The 23,849-nt window shown below is 42.1% G+C and overlaps 1 protein-coding gene across 5 annotated transcripts in view; it reads right to left on the bottom strand.

The window, feature by feature from the left end:
• LOC127498478 (kelch-like protein 29) overlaps positions 1–23,849 on the bottom strand; it is a 243,050-nt gene that overhangs the window by 10,252 nt on the left and 208,949 nt on the right. Inside the window, exon 13 of one of the 5 annotated variants that reach the window (XM_051867840.1) lies at positions 5,118–5,239. The exons of the other annotated variants lie outside the window; for them this stretch is intronic. Coding sequence (XP_051723800.1) covers positions 5,220–5,239 — 20 coding nt within the window. The 3' untranslated portion in view covers positions 5,118–5,219. Of the gene's footprint in view, positions 1–5,117; positions 5,240–23,849 lie in introns of those variants that run through there. 5 annotated transcript variants of the gene reach the window in all.

The following is a 23,849-nucleotide window of genomic DNA, read 5'->3' as shown; positions in this document are numbered from 1 at the left end:
GCTATTGATAGCCTCTTGGAAAATGATCTACCCTACCATTATTGCAAAAAATAATATATAAAAATAATATATATATATATATATATATATATATATATATATATATATATATATATATATATATATATATATATATATAAATCATTTAAAGGAATGTCCTGGGTTTAGTGCAGTTACAGTTCAATAAACAGCATTTGTGGTTTGTATGTCAATTACCACAGAAAACAGTTTATAGAATCCCTTAAAAAATAATAATAACAATTCTATCACCGTTAACGTTTAAACTGGGTTAAATTTGACCAAGAGATGTTTTCATGAGATTCACCTACTAAGTTTCTAAAGTTGTGAATATTTTCAGTATTTTTTTATTTAATCTCCTTTTGGCATCCAGCTCTCCGCCTGACTGCAAATATTTGAGGCTGAAATTCAGCGCCCCCTATCATAGTGTGTGCGTGTGTGTTCAACTCTTGTCTATCGTCTCCTGCTGGGCATTGAAGTGTCAATCTGCCATCCTCAGTGATGTGGCACAACTACTAAACGGGGCTCTTGAAGGAATATCTCAAACATCAGAGGCAGTCCTTTTACAGTTAAACAAAGTTTCACACTTCCATAAATGTGGCTAAAACACCAAAGACCTTCATCTCCCTGATGCGTTTCATGGCCACGGGCGGTTCTTTGCCATGGCCGGATTATTTACATGTTAAATACACAACACAATACAGTACAGTGTGAGTGTGTCACACTGCATTTTCTGGCCTGTCAAACACAATAAGCATGCCAGCGGGGGGAAGGTGTTGTCATTCACAGACAGCGGCGGTGAAAATGCCATTCCCTGCCGATAAGACAGACAGAGATGAATAACTGCAAATGGGATTGTTAGGCAGATCACTGACTGTCAACTGAAAGACAAAACTCTTACTGCCGACTGTTCAATGTGTCAAACTGGACCACCCACACTGCAAAAATACTATTCTTAACAAGTATTTTATATCATTCCATTTAAAATATCTAAAATATCTAAAAATCCTTAAAAACAAGATGCATTTACCTTAGAAGCAACACTGCATACATCCTTAAGACTTTTTTTCAGACAATGCATCTTTAACATAAGGGTATAAACAAGTTAAAAACAAGTGTTAAAAATTTTCAAGTGCAATAAGACAAAATACATTAATATTCAAAATGCAATCTGTTGCATAGTTGCTTCTTGAATTGTCTTTAAAGTTTTTTGTTTTTTTTTGACTAATTAAAAACATTTACATTTTTGCAGTGCATAATATCATTTTATTAATCATTGTGTATTTAAGATTGCATCATGTTTTTTATTAATCATTATGTATTTAATACCCATTTCTATAAATATCTATACTCTATAACTTGCATAACAGTGCTGGGTAGATTACTTACAAATTGTAATCAGTTTATTCCTGTGATTCAAACTTTCATTTGCAGCATCATGACTCCAGTCTTCAGTGTCACATGATCCTTCAGAAATCATTCTAAAATAATAATAATAATAATGCTGATTTGCTGCTTGAGAAACATTTATTATCAATGTTGAAAACAGTTGTGCCGCATCATATTTGCAACAGAAAATCTTTTGTAAGATTATAAAAGTCACTATTAATCAATTCAGTTAAAGGGGTCATTTGATGTTTTTTAATGTTTTCCTTTTCCTTTAGTGTGTAATGTATCTGTTTGTGCATGTATACGTTCTGAAGTTACAAAGCGCATAGTCTCTCACAAAAGGGATTTATTCTATCTAACAGGGAACATTGATCCAGACCGAAAAGTTTGCTTGTGCACACTTTACAGAGGACAGATCCCTGACACTGGCTATATACAAAGACTACTGACCACTGTGAAATGTTCTGCTCAAATCGTGCTTGCAAAGATGGTTCCGATCGATCGGCTTGATCATCCATATTTTCAGAATCAGACTCAAACTGATGTGGTAAAACCGATGACATTATTAACTGTGACTTTACATTTGTGCAAAGCTTTGGTAGCTGAAGCTCGCGATGATGGTAAAGATCGTTACATTTCCGACACACGCTTGAGGTGTTTGGCCAATCACAACGCACTGGGTCTTCTGGCCAATCAAAGCACTCTTAGCTTTTTCGGAAGGAGGGGCTTTGTAGAAATGAGAGAGACTAGGAACAATAATGCAATAATGTACAGTATGTGAAAAATGTTTTTATTTTTATTTATTTTTTACATTAACACTCGGGAAACGCGCCGGCGCGTTTTGCTGGATTTTTTTCACATAGCAGCAAAATCAACTTAAAATACTCCATCATTTTTTGTCATAGAGACAGAAGTAATAGAAGTAATTGAAACAATAGAATGTCTTCTTTTATTTGTGTACACTCACATTAAAAACTAAATGTTGTGCTTTTTGAAAAATAAAGAAAACTAACATGATGCGCGACCTGTCATCTCTCTCTGAATGAAGTCCAATCTGATACTCCCTCAGAAAAAGAACTGTAACTTAGAGAATACTTATCACACAAATATGAGACATATGTCTAAAGAAACGTTGAAATGTCAAGTTTTAAATCATGTAAGTCAAATCAAAAACAAATATTCTCTGTTTATGTAATCTGTTTGAAAAGAGAGACATGTCAGTCGTTTGCGAGTCAGCTCATTATCCGCTAATGCGGCTACGCCCACGGAGCACGAGTGCTTTTCAGACACAAATTCTGAGGCGATCAATGCAACAGAGTGAACACCCGCGTCAACTCGGAAAATCGCATCAAGCTTAGTCAGTTTCATGTACTTTTCATCATTTTGAGATGCGCTGAGGAATAATTCTAAAATGATTTACCTAAATGGAAGAGCATGACTGGATTCAATTTCATTTCGAGGATCAACTTGATCAAGCAGAGGATTGTGAAAGGTAAGTTTTTTTTTTTATCCCTAAATTATTTATTCCAATCGCGATATAGACTCGTGTTTGTCAATATAAAGCCGCAAAAACACTGTTTAAACATGAATCCTGCATGTTCTGTGTCTCTGTGTGAATGAAAACCATTATTTTAAATTGTAATAATATTTCACAGTATTGTTTTTTTCTGTATTTTTGATCAAATAAATGCAGGCTTGATGAGCATGAGACTTCTTTCAAAATGTGTCAAATCTTTTGACCGGTACTGTAATTAAAAATATAGGCCTATACAAAATTTTCTTCACATGATGTGCAATAATACGTGAATGCATGAGATCACAAAAATCATGTTTTCTGTTAAGAGTGGACATTATATTAACGTTAATACAATAGCTGATATGATCCTGATATCAGCATGCTCACAGAGGGTTTTTTTTTCTTTTATCTCACAGATTTGAGAATCATAGTGACCAGATATTTGCCCACATTGGACTGCATGAATATGATACAGAGATCACTGAATGGAAGCAGGAAAGTTTCTTCTTTTTTTTCTCCAGTGCAGAAACACCAAATGCCAGGTATGTGATGTTCACTTTTATCTTTGAACAGGATTTATTTCCAGGTATAACTGTGTACTCAAAATGTGTCTTTGACTCTCATTTATATAGTTAATTATATTTTAAATACACTTCAAACAAATTTTATATTTCTTTTGTCATTGCATTCTTTCTTAGTTTACTCAGTCACATTCCTGACTGAATGGCTCATTATGTGTCTCATTAGGGGCAGGGTCTTAATCTCCTCAGATGTGAATCACAGCATTATTCATGAAGATTCACACCTCTTCGCATATGGCCTGTGTAAACAAAAAGTGTCTTAGAAATTTAAAATCAATACATTGTTTTATGTGTCCGAGTAGGCAGGATAATTTCCACATCATTTTGAAGCAAAAACTCTAGACTAAAATATACAGTTCCCAAAAGTCTTGTGAAAAAAAGAATTTGTATGTATTTTGAGGCCTTATTTCAGTGACTTATTTTTTTATTTTTATTTTTTTTTCAAAAACCACACATATATGTAATTCTCTCAGTAATACAAACATGTACATACTTGTTGCTCACATATTATTGTACCCTAGTTTCTGCAGAATACAGTGTAATTAGACTTTTGTCACTAATATGTTTATAAACAACTGAAAAAGCACAAATTTCAGGGCATGTCAAAACTACACCAGGACCCCAAATCAGCCTTCTTTTAACTCAATAAACAAAATAATGAATTTTTAAAATACCATCATATGACCCCTTTAATTTTTGCTGAATAAAAGTATTAATTAAAAAAAATAAATCTTACTGATCCCAGACTTTTGGTCAAATATAGCAGACACTTTATAATACCTATGACGTTAAAAGTCTTGATCAAGGGCACAACTGCGATCAGTCTTTGTTGGGTTTGAACCAGCAACATTTCTGCTACCTGCCCACACCTTCAACCACTCAGTTTTACAGTCTTACGCTGCAATTACTAGGTCATTTTATTATGCTACACTGTGGTTTTAGTTGCTTTATTACTGTTGACCGTTTCCATGGCTATATCGATTGAGGTGGAAGTCAAATAACAAGACAATGAAGACTGAGGAGCTTTGTATTTGAGTCTTTTCCTAGTTCTTACACAAACATGGTTGCAATAAACATATGATCCCTGGGCTACAATGTCCATAGTGACATCAAAATCAATATGAGCCTCGCAGTCCATAACAACATCAAAATCAATAAGCGCCCGGGGTGAGATGACGTTACCGACCAAAACCCTCAAGAGTTCATTATCCGCTGGCGCAGGAATACCTACAACACTTGACATCTACACTGACCTTTCCAGATCACTCAAGCCCTTCACAATAATCAAAATATCATGTTCCTTCTCACATGCAGCTGGCCTTTCGAGACCGGCTCTCAACGAGAGATGATGTCAGTTGCAGTCTCTGAACTTTGAGTCACCTGCTCTAAACGATCATCATCTACACGACCGTACATGTTTGATCCTGTGGGTCACGAAAGTGTTTTTAAAGTCGCATGTGTGCAAGTGAATGTTTGCCGTCAGCTGCAGAGTTGAATGTCAGAAGCGTTCATATCTCACTCTCGCTGATACAAACGGCATAACCGAACTCTGATTTCAATATCTGAACCTTTTAAAGGAGTGATGCATCAGACAGCAAAAAGTTATTCATGTTCCACTGTTCTGGTTCCATGCAAAAGGAATAGCTGACTGTTGAATCTGTATATGATGACATATATGATGCATGTTTTTGTGGGTTGATGTTGCAGCAGTTTTCTCATCCAAAACAAATTTCTCCTAAGGGAGACAATAAATAGTACACTGACCTTGAGATTCTTTGAATTTAAATAAACATATTCAACAAGGTTATATCAGTAACTACAAATTTAAAATACAATATATACATATGTATTGATTTATGTACATACACCGATCAGGCATAACATTATGACCACTAACAGGTGAAGTGAATAACACTGATTATCTCTTCATCACGGCACCTGTTAGTGGGTGGGATATATTTGGCAGCAAGTGAACATTTTGTCACGGAGCAATGGAAGAAGGTGGTCTGATGAATCATGCTTTCTTTTACATCACATGGATGGCCGGATGCATGTGCGTCGCTTACCTGGGGAACACATGGCACCAGGATGCACTATGGGAAGAAGACAAGATGGTGGAGGCAGTGTGATGCTTTGGGCAATGTTCTGCTGGGAAACCTTGGGTCCTGCCATCCATATGGATGTTACTTAGACACATACCACCTACCTAAGCATTGTTGCAGACAATGTACACCCTTTCATGGAAAAGACATTCCCTGGTGGCTGTGGCCTCTTTCAGCAGGATAATGCGCCCGACCACAAAGCAAAAATGGTTTAGGAAAAGTTTGAGGAGCACAACGAGTTTGAGGTGTGGCCTCCAAATTCCCTAGATCTCAATCCAATCAAGCATCTGTGGGATGTGCTGAAAAAACAAGTCAGATCCATGGAGGCCCCACCTCGCAACTTACAGGACTTAAAGGATCTGCTGCTAACATCTTGGTGCCAGATACCGCAGCACACCTTCAGGGGTCTAGTGGAGTCCATGCCTCGAAGGGTCAGGGCTGTTTTGGCAGCAAATGGGGGACGAATACAATATTAGGAATGTGGTCATAATGTTATGCCTGATTGGTGTATACATCAATATAAATTAGAGGTTGAACAATATCAGAGTTTGCCGACACAATAATGTGTTCAAAGAATGGCAATAAACAAATTACTAGTTAAAGGGATCATGAATTGATAAATCAAAATTTCCTTGAGCTTTTGACATATAACAGGTCATCATACTTCAAGAATATCCTGTAAGTTTCAGAGCTGAAAACTTCCTTGTTAGTCCAAAAACAGCTTTTATTGAAACCAAGCCCAGATTAAGTCTCGTTGTGGAATGTGCCTATTTATTATGTCATAGAGACGTGAAAAACCGCCTCTGCAGAAAAAGATCAACGCCTACTTCTACATTGTTACCACTGTAGCCCCGCCCACTGATTCGAGCACGACAAGTAGTAATAGGTACATAACAGACATGACGTTAACACTGGATCGAGCAACTAAGCAATAAACTTGCATTTGAAGAGTGCAAGAGTTGTGCAGTGCCAGGTTGTGGAAAAAAACAGTAGCTGCATTGGATTTGCAGAGCCTGAAATTAAAAAACACAATGCTGTGGCTTCTATATTGGATCCGACAGGAATGGTGCAACACACTTATGTGAGTAAAAAAGTTTCCCTTTCAGTCGGTCACGTTCGACGTACGTCAGTAGTGACCGACGAATTGGGATATCGCTAGAGAGCCCTATCAGCTTCGAGTGAACTACAACAGGCCAATGAAGTTGGCGTGCGATATTTGCATAATGCGCACCGCCCCCGCCAGGTGGTATAAATAGGGGAGCAGATGCAATCGCACTCTGTCTTTCGCTTCGGAGCCAACCTGTGTGTTCCTGCTGTTAGTCTGAGAAGTGACTTCGCAAGCCTTTGAAGAGCTTTTGTTCTACAGTGCTGGCTTTATGGCACCTTACAGCGAGGCCGCGAGCTTCCCAGAGTGAGCTTCTCGAGCTGTTATACAGCTCTCAACTGCTGTTTTCACAGCATTATTTGCCCCGTTGGTTTGCGATTTGGGCCGGTTCCTCTGTGTGTGTGACTCAGGGAGTGAAAAGTGTACCTGCAGTCACATCGCGGCTGTTCCCTGTGTGCTTCGGCACAAAGAACAAGAGCTTCTAAAAGAGCTTCACAGACAGACACTGCGTCTTTTTCAAGACGTCATTCTGTCTGTGCGTTTCTGGAGGCGGTCGTTTCCTATCCTCACTGACGGCCACAATCACTTTCTCTCATGTCTGCTTAGCGTGCTGAGACTGTGTTTGTGGGTGGTTCATATTCTCTTGTAAAAAAAGAGAGCATGCCCACGTCGGCGCGTTGTTCGTCTTGCCTTTCTCGTAAGGGCTTGAGCGCTCAGCGCGCCGTGTGCCGTCGAGCTGCCGGCTGACAGCGCGCGTTGCCATGGCAACCCAGCGCGTTGTTCGGCGCTCTAGATGCGTGGTCGAGACTCGAGTGCCTCAAACGAGGTGGAGTCCCCTCACCTATTCCCCGATCTAGTTTCTCTTTCTGAATCAGAAAAGTACTACTTTTGGTGAATAAGCCAGGGTGACCAGAGGATCACAGTGGGGCATTACCTGCCGAGCCAATCTCCGTGGGCCCCCCACTCCTCTAGCGCATCGCAAACATGCTGTGACTGTGTTCGTGGGTGGTTTATGTTTGGTAAAAACATGGCCACGTCGGCGCTCAGCGCCGTGTGTCGTTCAGTTAGACGACCACGTTCACTCTCTCACATGGCTGGTAGCTTCTGGGTGGATTGCTGGTCCTTCTCATGGGGGACCTAGCATCTTAGTCAGGGCTCCAGCAGAGGATCAGATGTCGACTGCTACATTGGAGAGAGGGTTGTTGGGCTCTGGACATGAAGATGAGGCTGAGCGTCCCACGGTTGTGATGTGCTCATGCTGAATCAGATTCAGAGTTAACGACCATGCTTTCCCGGGCCCCTGGGGGCGTGGTGTGACGCGTACTCGCCTTGCCCCGCCCCCTGTCTTAGCCTGGACGTGCATGAAAAACTTGGCAGTTTAGAAGCCTTTCTTGGTGCCAAATATGGAACACCAAAAGGGTCATATCTGCATTAAGTTTTTTCTCTCTCACTACCCTCTGTGGTGGGGTGGCAGTGCTACGGGCACACCACCTCTGCCCTGCATGGGTCTTGGCCCCCGGCAAGTCTGTGGAAGGCCAAAGCACTCATTGCATATGGGTAGTTCTGAGTCGGGGTTGAGCTACGCATGATGCAAGTCATAGCGCAGGCCCCTGGCCAGACAATGTCTACCATGGTGGTCCGGAAACACCCCTGGCTAGCCTTGCAGAGGTGTGTCATCGTCTAAGTACGCTTTCTCGATGCTCTCATCTCACAAGCTGGCCTAAAATCCAGCCCGCTCAGCCCGCAGCCAAGCCACTTGGCTAGCGAGAAGCGGTCCTGGAGAAACTGGTGACCTGGAGCTGAGGTAAACAGTTCTTCGGGAGACGATGCCCGCATCGCTCCCTCCCCGGAGGAGGGCCGGGTGCAGAATTTGGTTTGTTCCGCCGCTGGCTCTCCGGAGACCAGCGGTGCCCACGGAGTAGAACTGTTTTCTGACCCTCCAGGTCCCAAGAGGGCGCGGCTGGCAGTGCGCGAGGCCCCACCTCGCCACTCTCAGCCCCCTCTCACTTCGCCAGCAGGTCCCAGTGTGTTGGTTGAGGCCGCCTCCCATGTGCCGTCTCCCATTCACACTGCCACCTTGCAGAGTCTGACCACACTACGGGCCGCTATGCCGTCCGAGTCGGGTCCAGCACTCTACCTCGCTGCCCCACGCCCGGTACGTCTGTGGTCCATTTGGTCCCGCTGGTTCGGTGTCTGGAAGCCTGGCTAGCGCTTTCCAGCCCGTCCCGCTGGCTCATTTGTACCATCAGACTCGGCTATGCGATTCAGTTCGCCCGGCGTCCCCCGGTGTTCAGGGGTGTCCATTACACTCGTGTGTCCCTGGACAATGCACCTGTTCTCTGGGCGGAGATTGCTGTCCTCCTGGCGAAGGATGCAGTCGAGCCGGTCCCTCCAGCCGATTTGAAGTCAGGGTTCTCCAGCCCCTACTTCATTGTACCCAAGAAGGGCGGTGGGCTACGGCCAATCCTGGATCTGCGTGTCCTGAATCGGTCCCTTCTCAGGCTGCCGTTCAAGATGCTTATGCAGAAGTGCATTTTCAAATGCATCCGTCCCCAGGATTGGTTTGCAGCGATCGACCTGAAGGACGCGTACTTTCATGTCTCGATTCTGCCTCGTCACAGACTCCTACGGTTTGCGTTCGAGGGTCGGGCATATCAGTACAAAGTCCTACCCTTCGGGCTGGCCCTGTCGCCCCGCGTCTTTACGAAGGTTGCGGAGGCGGCCATTGTTCCGCTCAAGGAACAGGGCGTTCGCATCTCAACTACCTCGACGACTGGCTCATCCTGGCCAGCTCGTGGGAGCAGTTGTGCGAACACGGGGACATGGTGTTAGCTCACCTCAGTCGGTTGGGTCTTCGGGTCAACTGGGACAAGAGCAAACTCTCCCCCGGGCAGAGGATCTCTTATCTCAGTAGGGAACTGGATTCGGTCGCCTGGACCGCGCGCCTCTCCGAGGAGCGCGTCCAGTCAGTGTTGACCTGCCTGAGTACGCTCAAGCGCAGGACGGCGGCCCCACTGAAACTCTTTCAGAGGCTCCTGGGGCATATGGCATCCGCAGCCGCAGTCATGCCGCTCGGATTGCTTCATATGAGGCCGCTTCAACACTGGCTCCGCGGCCGGGTCCCGAGATGGGCGTGGCAGCGCGGTACGTTCCGTGTCCCCGTGACACCGAACTGCTGTCGCACCCTCACCAAGTGGTCAGACTCTTCGTTCCTGCGGGCTGGAGTTCCCCTCGAACAAGTGTCCAGGCATGCTGTGGTCCACACAGATGCCTCTGCCACGGTGTGGGGGGCCACGTACAACGGGCATGCAGCATCGGGTCTGTGGACGGGGCCCCAACTGCATTGGCATATCAATTGCCTCGAGTTGCTAGCAGTACGTCTTGCACTGGGCCGCTTCCAGGAGCTGTTGACAGACAAGCACGTACTGGTCCGCTCGGACAACACTGCGGCCGTTGCGTACATCAACCATCAGGGTGGTCTACGCTCCCGCCGTATGTCGCAACTCGCCCGCCATCTCTTGCTATGGAGTCAGAAGCATCTGAGGTCGCTTCGTGCCATTCACGCCCCAGGCGTGCTCAACCGTGCAGCCGACGAGCTCTCACGGCAGCCTCCGCTTCCGGGCGAATGGCGACTCCGTCCCCAGGTGGTCCAGCTGATCTGGCAGCGCTTTGGCGAGGCACAGATAGATCTGTTCGCCTCCCGGAGACTGCCCACTGCCAGTTCTATTCCCTGACCGGCGGCACGCTCGGCATGGATGCCCTGGCAATCAGCTGGCCCCGGGGCCTACGCAAATATGCGTTTCCCCCAGTGAGCCTTCTCGCACAGCTCCTGTGCAAAGTCAGGGAGGACGAGGAGCAGGTCTTGTTAGTGGCTCCATACTGGCCCACTCGGACCTGGTTCTCGGACCTTACGCTCCTCGCGACAGCACCTCCCTGGCCCATTCCTCTGAGGAAGGACCTCCTGACTCAGAGACGGGGCACCCTCTGGCACCCGCGTCCCCACCTGTGGAAACTCCATGTGTGGTCCCTGGACGGGACGCGGAGGTTCTGAGTGATCTCCCGCAAGCGGTCGCAGACACCATCACTTCCGCTAGAGCTCCTTCTACGAGGAACCTCTATGCGCTGAAGTGGAACCTATTCGTCGAATGGTGTTCCTCTCAACCAGAGCGAGAGGACCCCCGATCATGTTCGGTCAGAACCGTGCTTTCCTTTCTGCAAGAGGGCCTGGAGCGAAGGCTGTCTCCCTCCACCCTCAAGGTGTATGTTGCCGCTGTCGCCGCACATCACTATGCAGTTGATGGTAAATCGCTAGGGAAGCACGATCTGATCGTCAGGTTCTTGAGGGGGGCGAGGAGACTAATCCTCCCTGGCCCCCCTCTGTACCCTCTTGGGATCTGACCCTGGTTCTTACATCTCTCCGGGGTCGTCCCTTCGAGCCTTTGCAATCAGTCGAGTTAAAAGTACTGTCCTAAAGACCGTCCTCCTGGTTGCATTGGCCTCGCTCAAGAGGGTAGGGGACCTGCACGCATTTTCGGTTGACGAATCGTGCCTGGAATTCGGGCCCGGTGACTCTCACGTTATCCTGAGACCCCGGCCTGGATATGTGCCCAAGGTTCCTACCACTCCCTTTCGAGATCAGGTAGTGAACCTGCAAGCGCTGCCTTCGGAGGAGGCAGACCCAGCCCTAGCTTTGCTCTCTCCCGTCCACGCTCTGCGCCTGTACGTGGACAGAACGCGAAGCTTTAGGACCTCAGATCAGCTCTTTGTCTGTTACGGAGGCCAGCAGAAGGGAAAGGCTGTCTCCAAGCAGAGGATGGCCCACTGGATAGTGGACGCCATCGCCCTGGCGTATGAGTCCCAGGGCGTGCCTTGCCCGCTCAGGTTGAGAGCCCACTACACCAGAGGAGTGGCCTCTTCCTGGGCGCTGGCGCACGGCTCCTCGCTGACAGATATCTGTAGAGCTGCGGGCTGGGCGACACCTAACACGTTCGCTAGATTCTATAGCCTTCGTGTAGAACCGGTATCTTCCCATGTACTCGCTTCCACCAGCCGGTAGACGCGAAGAGCCCGTTCTAGTGTCGGCTTGCAATGCCACTCCCGCCCCCTGGGCCGGATACGTGCATCCTTTTTACTCCAGTCGAGTTCCCCGCTTGGCGAACCCTGTCGAGTTCCTCCGCCTCCCCCTTCGGCTCGGACATTGCGGAGTGTCTGATGCCAGGCCAAACCTCCGTCACCGACGTTGACGTTTGGCTGGGTTCCACATGTCGTGACCCCTCCACGTGAGCGGTCCCATGTGTGTATTTGTCCACGGTCAACTCCCTACGGCGAGCCCGTGTCTTTCCCTAGCAGAGCCAGCTCTGCTGTCACCTGTCAGATGAGTCTCCCCCCTACCCAGGTGGAGCCATCCCAGGGACTCCATATGCGTACTGCCCACGGCCAGTCCATATGTGTACTCTCCACGTAAATTCCTCCCCTACAGGTGGGTAGTGATCTCTGCAGCGTCCCCTACGGGTTCGCTTCCCCAGTGTAGTCTAGTTTACTTAGTGGGTATATCGGAACAGCAGTAGACTCTCTCGGCGTAAGCTCGCCCCCTTCCCCGTCCCACTGGTGCGCCGGGTGGCTAGAGCTTGCGCTGGGCACTGGAAGGGGTTCATACTGTGGCGCTTTATTTGGGATCCCAATTCGTCGGTCACTACTGACGTACGTCGAACGTGACCGACTGAAAGGGAACGTCTCGGTTACGTATGTAACCCTCGTTCCCTGAAGGAGGGAACGGAGACGTACGTCCCGTCGCCACAGTTGCTGTACCCTCGCTGTAGTGCAGACTAGGTTGTCTCCTCAGCGAAAAACAGAGTGCGATTGCATCTGCTCCCCTATTTATACCACCTGGCGGGGGCGGTGCGCATTATGCAAATATCGCACGCCAACTTCATTGGCCTGTTGTAGTTCACTCGAAGCTGATAGGGCTCTCTAGCGATATCCCAATTCGTCGGTCACTACTGACGTACGTCTCCGTTCCCTCCTTCAGGGAACGAGGGTTACATACGTAACCGAGACGTTTTACTTTGTCACTATTGCTTTGTTACAGATTGTTTGATATGTATGGATTATGTGTACATGTCTAACCAAAAACACCAGTGACCAGTGATATCTGATATGTAATGATTCATTTAGGCCTACAGTCATGTTTTTGTCTCAAAATCATTAATTGTCAGTAAATAAAACCAGTGACTAAATGGTCAACTTCACATTGTTTCTCTTAGTAGGATGAAAATAATCTTTAACCCTGTTGGGAAATGCGCCGGCACGTTTTGCAGAATTTTTTTCACATTGCAGCAAAACAGATTTAAAATACTCCGTCATTTTTTGTCATAGAGACAGAAGTAATTTATCAATTGAAACTATAGAATGTCTTCTTTTATTTGTGTACACTCAGAGTAAAAACAAAATGTTGTGCTTTTTGCAAAATAAAGAAAACTAACATGATGCGTGATCTGTTGTCTCCCTCTGAACAAAGTCCAATCTGATAGTTCTCAGAAAATGAAGTGTAACTTAGTGAATACTTATCACACAAAAATTAGACTTATGTCTAAAGAAACATTGAAATGTCATGTTTTAAATCATTAAATCAAGTCAAATCAAAAACAAAAATTCTCTGTTTATGTAATCTGTATAAAAAGAGAGACATGTCAGACGTCCGGGAATCAGCTTATTTTCCACTAATTCGGCCACGCCCACGGAGAGAGCGCTATTCAGACGCAAATTCTGAGGCAATGCATGCATACATCGTCACAATAATGTATTTATTATCTTCAAAAGTGTCTATCTCTGGAATCCTCTGTTAGTTCCTGGAATGTCACATGGTATGCCTGTTCTTCATCACGAGTCATTTGTGGACTAAATGTGCACAAAGCGCCCTCCGGCTGCAAGTATGAATTGAAAACACAGTACATCAGAGTATCCAGTGCTCATAGTGATGACAATAAATATTGAATAAATATTACTCCTCTGTATAGAAAATTGACATGAACATATGGGAATCCATCAATATTTCTATTCTTTTATTTCTATTTATAAGCTAAAAGCCTATATGAAATGCCATAGAGGTAACATGAATGTTCAGACGCTTTGCATCACAGAAATACATTATATTTTAAAGTATATTAAAATAGAAAACCATTATTTTAAATTGTAATAATATTTCACAGTATTGCTGTTTTTTCTGTATTTTTGATATACAGTACAGCATGATGAACATTAGACTGCTTTTAAAAACATTATAATAGAAATGCGTCCAATCTTTTGACTACTGTAATTTAAACTATAATAGGCCTACACAAAATTTTCTTCACATGTTGTACAATAATACGTGCATGCATGAGATCACAAAAATCAGGTTTTCTGTCAAGAGTGGACATTATATTTACATTAATACAGCTGATATAATCCTGTTATCAGAGGGTTTTTTCACATAGCCTACCTGACTGAAAGGGCTCATTATGCAGGTCATTATGCAGGTCTTTGTCTTCTCAGGTGTGAATCACAGCATTATTCATGAAGATTCACACCTCCATGCATACTGTGTGTCTTGACAAAAAGTGTCTTACAAAATTTAAATCAATATATTGTTTCATATGAACGAGTAGGCAGAATAATTTTGAAGCAAAAATTCTAGTCTACAACCTCCAATACCCAGAAGTCTTGTGAACAAATATTTAATATTTGTTTTTTTGGCCTTATTTCAGTGACTAAAGTTTTTTGTTTTTTTTAATAACCACGTATAAACGTTATTCCTTCAAAAATACAAACATGTACATGTATGTCGCTCACATATTATGGTAGCCTAGTTTATGCTGAATAAAGTGTAATGACACTTTTACCATTAATATGTTTATGAACAACTGAAAAAAGCACAAATGTCAGGGCATGTCAAAACTTCTCCAGGGCCCCAAATCAGCCTCAGACTCCAGAGGGTTAATTCAAACTTTGATTAAATTATATATAGAAAACGACCAAAGAACGCTCCCTTTACAATCGCTGGAACTGTCAAACAGCCCGAGTGTTCTAGACTCTTGCCAAAACTCCCGTTAGAATTAAGGAATCTCTTATTTACATTGTGTTTGCACTGTTAGTTATGATGAAAGCATCTGTTAATGTGCAGAAATCGAGTTACAATGACAAGGTCACTGCACTCAACATGTCTGTGATCAGCTGCAATGCTCATCACTGCAACCTTTCTAAATATAATGCTATAATCAACACTTTTCACGATTAGTAAACATTGAGAACTGTAATAGTTAAACATGCTAAAAGTTTTCGAAAGAATTCCACATGTAATACTTAGCTATTTCCATATGCAACACTGTTAGCCAATCATAGCAGTGGGTGTTTACACTGAAGTCTCCCAGCAGACACGCCCCTTAATCAAAGTCCAATCAGAGGACTAAAATCAGGGTGGGAAAAATGCCTTTTATTTCTAAATTATGACAATTTTTGATGTAAAAATCATACTAACATATTAAGTGCACCCCAGGAAACATAAAATAATAAAATAATGCAGTTCATGCCCCTTTTAAATCTATGGACTCTTATTTTGAAATGTCTTTGATTTACCACTCCCAGCTGCTTGTTTAAAATATGAGGGAGATAAAATAAGCATTCTTATTACCATCTATTAAAATAGGAAGAAAAAAAAAAAAAAAATCAAAATTAAGACTTTTGTTATACCATTTAAGATGACTTTTTATGCTAAAACTGAATTTAAGACATTTTAAGAACCCACAGCGACCCTGACAAACCAGGAAAACTTGTACATCTAAAAATTGACCAAGATGCTCCTCAAGATGAATTTTAGATAAAAAGCATAACACATGACTCAGACGTGTAAAAATATGAGTCCATAAGTGTGAATGATTCACTGGTCAATCCTTTCATCAGTCGTCTGTCAGATCAGCCAATAATGAGGCAGAGAGGATAATGGCCAGGAAACTGTTGAAGACATGCATGCCACAAGAAACTAGCTAGCTAAAGTTTAGTTTTCATTATCAGAGTGCTTAATGTTAGCAGAAGACAGTATACAGTAAAGCTTCGTTCACAGTGACAATCTCATTAAAAACAAATGACTTCTCGTCAATTTGCTGCTGCAAAATGCTGCCGCTGTTAAAGGACTTGCCGGGTTGTATTGCTATAGAACACATGAGCCCATTAGCTGGACAAAACATACACTTTTAGAAATTTCAGACTAACACCATTCCAGCAGATACAAACCGTACATGCATAACTAGAAAATAGGCATTTAGTTTTCTGATACAATAATAATGTTTAAAGAACAGCAATAAATTTTGAATGTTTTTTGAATTTTTTTGTCTTTACTTTGTTTTTAAATATAAACGAGGCCAAAATACAATGGGACTTTTATTTTGAAATGTATGCACTATTCCACTTCCAGCTGCTCATTCTAACAGATAAGGGAGATCATATATGCACATTTAGAACTATCTACAACATACCGCAAAAGTCACACCATAAAATGCACATAATTCGTCAACAGTAGATTAATAAGCAATCACTTGGCATAAATGCATGGACTGCAAACTGCTCTAAAATGGTGACACTGAAGAACACACAACAGTGCAGCGTTTTTACTTTGCGCTCACGTTTATTTACTCATATTCTTTTTAAGTTTAATGCTGCATTCACACGGAGCGTCGCCATCTCTGCTTGATGGAGGGCATCTGAAGTTTGGTGCTGATGCGACCGTTATAGTGACAACAACCATCACATTACTTTCCAGTGTTGCATGAACGCAATTCACCCTTCGCCGGGAGTTTGATTGACAGGTGATCTGACCAATCATAAAGCTGAATCCGCCATTTTGTCTGACAAACAAACCAGGCAGGAGAGTTAGTAGATTAACGTCAGTGGACTTGAACTTGAACTCGTGTGTATTGACGTCTTTCCGCGGTTAAAACAACATACTTTCTGATGTTCATTAATGTTTATTTCATGCAAAAACTAGGAAGAGATGATCAGTTTACGTGTCGCTTGAACTAAGGCGCTACAGCAATCTGTCACTACACATGAAAAATGAACAAAATTATATTAAATGACAAAAATTTGAAAGCTAAGACTTTGTTTCATACCAAAAGTAACTTCCTCTGTCTTGTCTGTTGGCGCGTTGTCAGTGTCCTCTTTGCTCCAAGATGTATTTTTCACTACATGAGAACATGAAGTGTGGCATGACGGTGCAATGGCTTGTCGGACATAGCAACAGTAACTTAGGGGGGTGGGTCTTTGCGAAGGGTCAATTGGCTAGCGTCTGCGCTAGGATATTTGCATAAGGTGATTTGATTGGCTGACACCTATGTTGGTGCTTGAAAAGTTTAAAATTTCTCAACTTCTGCCGAAAAAAATGTCAGTGACGCAACACAACGGAACCCACAATTCAATTCGGCAACACATGACGTAACCCATTCAAAGTAAATGAGAAGTGTTAATGCCGACGCCCCATGTGAATGCACCGTAATAATCACATTATACCGAATTGTGATTTCTGTATTTTTAAAATTAACATTTTAATGACAATATTTTTATTGAACAAAAACAAATTCTTTTATTTATCAAAATAAACCAAAAATAGTACAAACGTTGCTAAATTGAATGTTTTGAACAAGTAATAACTTAGACATTATCCAAAACATATTATTTTAGCTAAAGTATTTGTATCAATACTTTGTGCCTTCTGCCCCAAGCTGGTGAGCCTTTTACCCCACACACCTTGCCACCTCATAAATTTATAATATTTTTAAACAAACCACTTTTTATAATCTTAAATTTGATAAAACTCACATTTTAAGTCTTTTTAACTCATTTTAATTTTAACTTTTAGTGTATATTAAACGTCAAGTGTCTTCTAATTTTCTGAGAAAGATACTTCATGCAGCAGTCAGGTGGATATCCAAAATAACTTATTTTACTGACTAAAAATGGCAGATAAAGCTGGTTTCAGGGCAGTTTGAGTTTAGTGGTGTGTTTTTTTTTTTTTTTAAATCCACACTTATTTCTGCACTAATGGGGAAATGCTTGCTTTCCAGCTATAATGAAACACCTCAGTCCTGCACCCGCTGTGTGTCCCTCAGGGCTGCATTTGCCACCGAGTTACAGGTTGAAAAAAAGTTCATTCCCCCTTGAGCATCCCTCCACCCACAATCTCAATATCTCTGGAGCGTGTCAAAATGCCAAATACTAATGAAGTCAAATACTAGTGAAATTCCAAGAAGTTAGTTTTTCATAGTTTCAGCACTGTCTAACAAAAAACTTTAGACATACTGTAAAATATATCGGATATAGGACCTGGGATTGTCCATGCATGATGCTTGAACATTTTCTAAATCAAGATTGTTAATTTTTTATATGGGTTCATGTATTCTTACATTGTTTCAGTAATATATTTCTGTGCATTTATATTTGTATATTCCATTCAAAAATTGGTAAGGTTGGTAAGATTTTTATATGGTTTTTGAAAGAGGTCTCTTATGCTCACCAAGGCTGCAATTATTTGATCAAAAATACAGTAAAATGCCTCAGATTACGACTGTAAAGATGGTTCCCTGAGAAAGGGGAATGAAACACTGCTTCTTGGATTGACACTATTGGGAACGTCATCAGCATGACCATGTCTGAAGCACGTGTGTAAACACAACAATTTTACTGGCCGATGACAGTCCATGAAGTCTTTACCGGTGTGCCTGTGAGTATAAAAGGGCGCCTGCAATGTATGTCATCAGCTTTTTTGTCTTCAGGAGCCATTTGTATGTAGTAGTGTGTGTGAAGAGGATTTAGTATGGAAAACTCAGACAATCGTTTCCTGTGCCCCGTGTCCCAGTTTTCTGCAAGCTTTTTTCAAGTTAAATGTAGGTGTCTTTCCAAAAGAAGACACTTGGAGACTCCAAAAGAACACCAAATGAGACCTTTTCTGGGGTATTTGGAGAGGTAGTAGAGCCGTCCCCATTTATTGCATTGTCTGGTGTGGCCCCAGAAAACACCTCTCTTAGTAAAAGGGAATTTAACATGTTGGCCTTCTGTTCTCTTCTGGCTAGGAGACTGATACTATTTAAATGGAATGTGCCATCTTAAATTGGAGACAATTAGACATACAGTCAGAGGGTCTGCTGAAACATTTTATAATATCTGGAAGCCTTTCTTAACTTTTGTTGAGGGAATGGTAGCAGACAACATGGCAATGTAAAAAATCTTTTTTTACTTATTGCTTATTTTTTTAACTGTATTTTTGCATTCTGTATTTTTTTTTAACTGTATTTACATTTACTTCATGCTATTTATTTTTCTTTATGGACATCTGATTATGTATAGTGTCTTTATGTTTATGTCGGCTGTTTGGGGGATGGGGGGTTTAGTTATGTGTGTTTCTCCTTTCTGTATAATGTGAAAACAAATTAAAAAAAAAACTTGATCAAAAAAAGAACACTAAATAACCAAAAGCCCATATAATTCATAAATTTACGCACATCAGCAGCCATTAAAAAAAAAAAAAAAAAACTTTTCAGAATTCAGTGTACAGGTGCTGGTCATATAATTAGAATATCATCAAAAAGTTGATTTATTTCACTAATTCCATTCAAAAAGTGAAACTTGTATATTATATTCATTCATTACACACAGACTGATATATTTCAAATGTTTATTTATTTTAATTTTGATGATTATAACTGACAACTAAGGAAAATCCCAAATTCAGTATCTCAGAAAATTAGAATATTACTTAAGACCAATACAAAGAAAGGATTTTTAGAAATCTTGGCCAACTGAAAAGTATGAACATGAAAAGTATGAGCATGTACAGCACTCAATACTTAGTTGGGGCTCCTTTTGCCTGAATTACTGCAGCAATGCGGCATGGCATGGAGTTGATCAGTCTGTGGCAGTGCTCAGGTGTTATAGGAGCCCAGGTTGCTCTGATAGTGGCCTTCAGCTCTTCTGCATTGTTGGGTCTGGCATATCACATCTTCCTCTTCACAGTACCCTATAGATTTTCTATGGAGTTAAGGTCAGGCGAGTTTGCTGGCCAATTAAGAACAGGGATACCATGGTCCTTAAACCAGGTACTGGTAGCTTTGGCACTGTGTGCAGGTGCCAAGTCCTGTTGGAAAATGAAATCTGCATCTCCATAAAGTTGGTCAGCAGCAGGAAGCATGAAGTGCTCTAAAACTTCCTGGTATATGGCTGCGTTGACCTTGGACCTCAGAAAACACAGTGGACCAACACCAGCAGATGACATGGCACCCCAAACCATCACTGACTGTGGAAACTTTACACTGGACCTCAAGCAACGTGGATTGTGTGCCTCTCCTCTCTTCCTCCAGACTCTGGGACCCTGATTTCCAGAGGAAATGCAAAATTTACTTTCATCAGAGAACATAACTTTGGACCACTCAGCAGCAGTCCAGTCCTTTTTGTCTTTAGCCCAGGCGAGACGCTTCTGACGCTGTCTGTTGTTCAAGAGTGGCTTGACACAAGGAATGCGACAGCTGAAACCCATGTCTTGCATACGTCTGTGCGTAGTGGTTCTTGAAGCACTGACTCCAGCCGCAGTCCACTCTTTGTGAATCTCCCCCACATTTTTGAATGGGTTTTGTTTCACAATCCTCTCCAGGGTGCGGTTATCCCTATTGCTTGTACACTTTTTTCTACCACATCTTTTCCTTCCCTTTGCCTCTCTATTAATGTGCTTGGACACAGAGCTCTGTGAACAGCCAGCCTCTTTTGCAATGACCTTTTGTGTCTTGCCCTCCTTGTGCAAGGTGTCAGTGGTCGTCTTTTGGACAACTGTCAAGTCAGCAGTCTTCCCCATGATTGTGTAGCCTAAAGAACTAGACTGAGAGACCATTTAAAGGCCTTTGCAGGTGTTTTGAGTTAATTAGCTGATTAGAGTGTGGCACCAGGTGTCTTCAATATTGAACCTTTTCTCAATATTCTAATTTTCTGAGATACTAAATTTGGGATTTTCCTTAGTTGTCAGTTATAATCATCAAAATTAAAAGAAATAAACATTTGAAATATATCAGTCTGTGTGTAATGAATGAATATAATATACAAGTTTCACTTTTTGAATGGAATTAGTGAAATAAATCAAATTTTGATGATATTCTAATTATATGACCAGCACCTGTATAGTATGTGTACAGTGTAACAGCAAAGAGCTTGTTTACATTTTATAAAACGGATAGTTCCGGCCCTTGATTCTGATTGGTTGAGCCGCGTTCAAAGCCGTTGTAAAATTCCAGAAAACATACAGTTGACCGCATTACATAATATCACTGCGCCACTGAATACGTATGTTACTGCGTCTGTCTTAGCAACGTAAACATATGATTGTTCTCTATTGATTTTGTTCACTGAAGCTTATGTAGAAGAGTATTGTGAGAGAGATATCGAGTAACCGAGTTTATTACCTGCATTCAAATTTAGCATTTTCCTTCAGGTCAGTCCTATGTTCATAATAAAAATCCGTTTGAATGTCCGCTGCGATCTTGTCCTTTTAACATTTAATGGGTTTTCCTGTGCCCTGCTGACACTGACAGCACTAATCAAAGCATTTGTCATTTGCGTCTTGTTCCGTGTTCACAACAAGTTTCAATATAAAAGTTTTTGCAACTGCGTGACTTGCTCATAAAAACAATCTTTGCCGCCATCTAATGGCGTAATAAATGTAACTTCTGTTGCTGTTCACGGTCAGGAACAATTTTTTCCAGCGGAAGGAAGCCTTTTAATGATTTTACTTCATGAAAGTTGCATTGATACATATTTTTTGGCTTTAATATTTGTATTGTGTGTTAACCGTTTTATAAAAGCAATAAGCCCCGTGAAGCCGTGGTTTACAGTGAATTTATAACAGCTAAGGGGGTTTTAGGCATTCCGCTCACAACATCCCTTAGCTGTTATAAATTCACTGTAAACCACGGCTTCTTGGGGCGTATTGCTTTATTATAAAAACCCGATTCCAAAAAAGTTGGGACAGTGTACATGTGGATGATGTGGAAGTTTCAAATTTCAATATTTTATTCAGAATACAACATAGATGACATATCAAATGTTTAAACTGAGAAAATGTATCATTTTAAGGGAAAAATAAGTTGATTTTAAATTCCATGGCATCAACACATTTCAAAAAAGTTGGGACAAGGCCATGTTTACCACTGTGTGGCATCCCCTCTTCTTTTTATAAGTCTGCAAACGTCTGGGGACTGAGGAGTCAAGTTGCTCAAGTTTAGGAATAGGAATGTTGTTCCATTCTTGTCTAATACAGGCTTCTAGTTGCTCAACTGTCTTAGGTCTTCTTTGTCGCATCTTCCTCTTTATGATGCGCTGAATGTTTTCTATGGGTGAAAGATCTGGACTGCAGGCTGGCCATTTCAGTACCTGGATCCTTCTTCTACGCAGCCATGATGTTGTAATTGATGCAGTATGTGGTCTGGCATTGTCATGTTGGAAAATGCAAGGTCTTCCCTGAAAGAGACGACGTCTGGATGGGAGCATATTTTGTTCTAGAACTTGGATATACCTTTCAGCATTGATGGTGCCTTTCCAGATGTGCAAGCTGCCCATGCCACACGCACTCATGCAACCCCATACCATTAGAGATGCAGGCTTCTGAACTGAGCGCTGATAACAACTTGGGTTGTCCTTGTCCTCTTTAGTCCGGATGACATGGCGTCCCAGTTTTCCAAAAAGAACTTCAAATTTTGATTCGTCTGACCACAGAACAGTTTTCCACTTTGCCACAGTCCATTTGAAATGAGCATTGGCCCAGAGAAAATGCCTGCGTTTTAGCCGGCAACGGCGAATGGCACGGTGGATTGTGTTCACCGACAATGTTTTCTGGAAGTATTCCTGAGCCCATGTTGTGATTTCCATTACAGTAGCATTCCTGTATGTGATGCAGTGCCGTCTAAGAGCCCGAAGATCACGGGCATCCAGTATGGTTTGACCCACAGAGATTGTTCCAGATTTTCTGAATCTTTGGATGATATTATGCACTGTAGATGATGATAACTTCAAACTCTTTGCAATTTTACTCTGAGAAACTGCTTTCTGATATTGCTCCACTATTTTTCGCCGCAGCATTGGGGGAATTGGTGATCCTCTGCCCATCTTGACTTCTGAGAGACACTGCCACTCTGAGAGGCTCTTTTTATACCCAATCATGTTGCCAATTGACCTAATAAGTTGCAAATTGGTCCTCCAGCTATTCCTTATATGTACATTTAACTTTTCCGTCCTCTTATTGCTACCTGTCCCAACTTTTTGGGAATGTGTAGCTCTCATGAAATCCAAAATGAGCCAATATTTGGCATGACATTTCAAAATGTCTCACTTTCAACATTTGATATGTTATCTATATTCTATTGTGAATAAAATATAAGTTTATGAGATTTGTAAATTATTGCATTCCTTTTTTATTCACAATTTGTACAGTGTCCCAACTTTTTTGGAATCGGGTTTGTACGTCAAGTTGCAATACCAAACAGGACCACATGGTGATGCCTGACTGCATATATACCTACTACAGTACACAGATCCATTCAGAATTGCTAAACACAACAACATATGACAAATATAAACATTATCCTGAATGTGTGTGGAAACAACGTAAATGTACGTCAGAATATCAGAATATAACAGAGCTCATGTTTTAAAGTGAAACCCACACTGGAATGAATAATTCACTGAAAATGCAACGCGAGTCTCTATTCTCTCTGCCATCTCTGATGTATTCAGCCTGGTTTTCTTTACATTAGCACTGTTTTGAACTGATTGTTTGAATGAATTCGCTTACTGGATCATTGGACTGAAAACGTTCACGTTATTAAGTTTAAAATGATCTGATCGCAAACAGAGAAGCAAAATCAGGTTAAAGGGTTATAACAGAAATGTCCGCCTACCAGGGTTACATGTGCTTGCGCCATTGTAGATGCTCAGTGTGATAAACTCCCAAACTCTAAGATCATATAACTGTGTGACGTAAATTACATTAATTTCACAATTTCACATGCTTCAGTAATTTATTTGCATTAAATTATTTATAAGGATTTTGAATTAATCGTCTGTTGGATCGGACC

The sequence above is a fragment of the Ctenopharyngodon idella genome, chromosome 17 (assembly GCF_019924925.1).
Source record: "Ctenopharyngodon idella isolate HZGC_01 chromosome 17, HZGC01, whole genome shotgun sequence".
Lineage (NCBI taxonomy): Eukaryota > Metazoa > Chordata > Actinopteri > Cypriniformes > Xenocyprididae > Ctenopharyngodon > Ctenopharyngodon idella.
The sequence above is the reverse complement of the archived record's forward strand: the minus strand, read 5'-3'. Positions and strand labels throughout refer to the sequence as shown.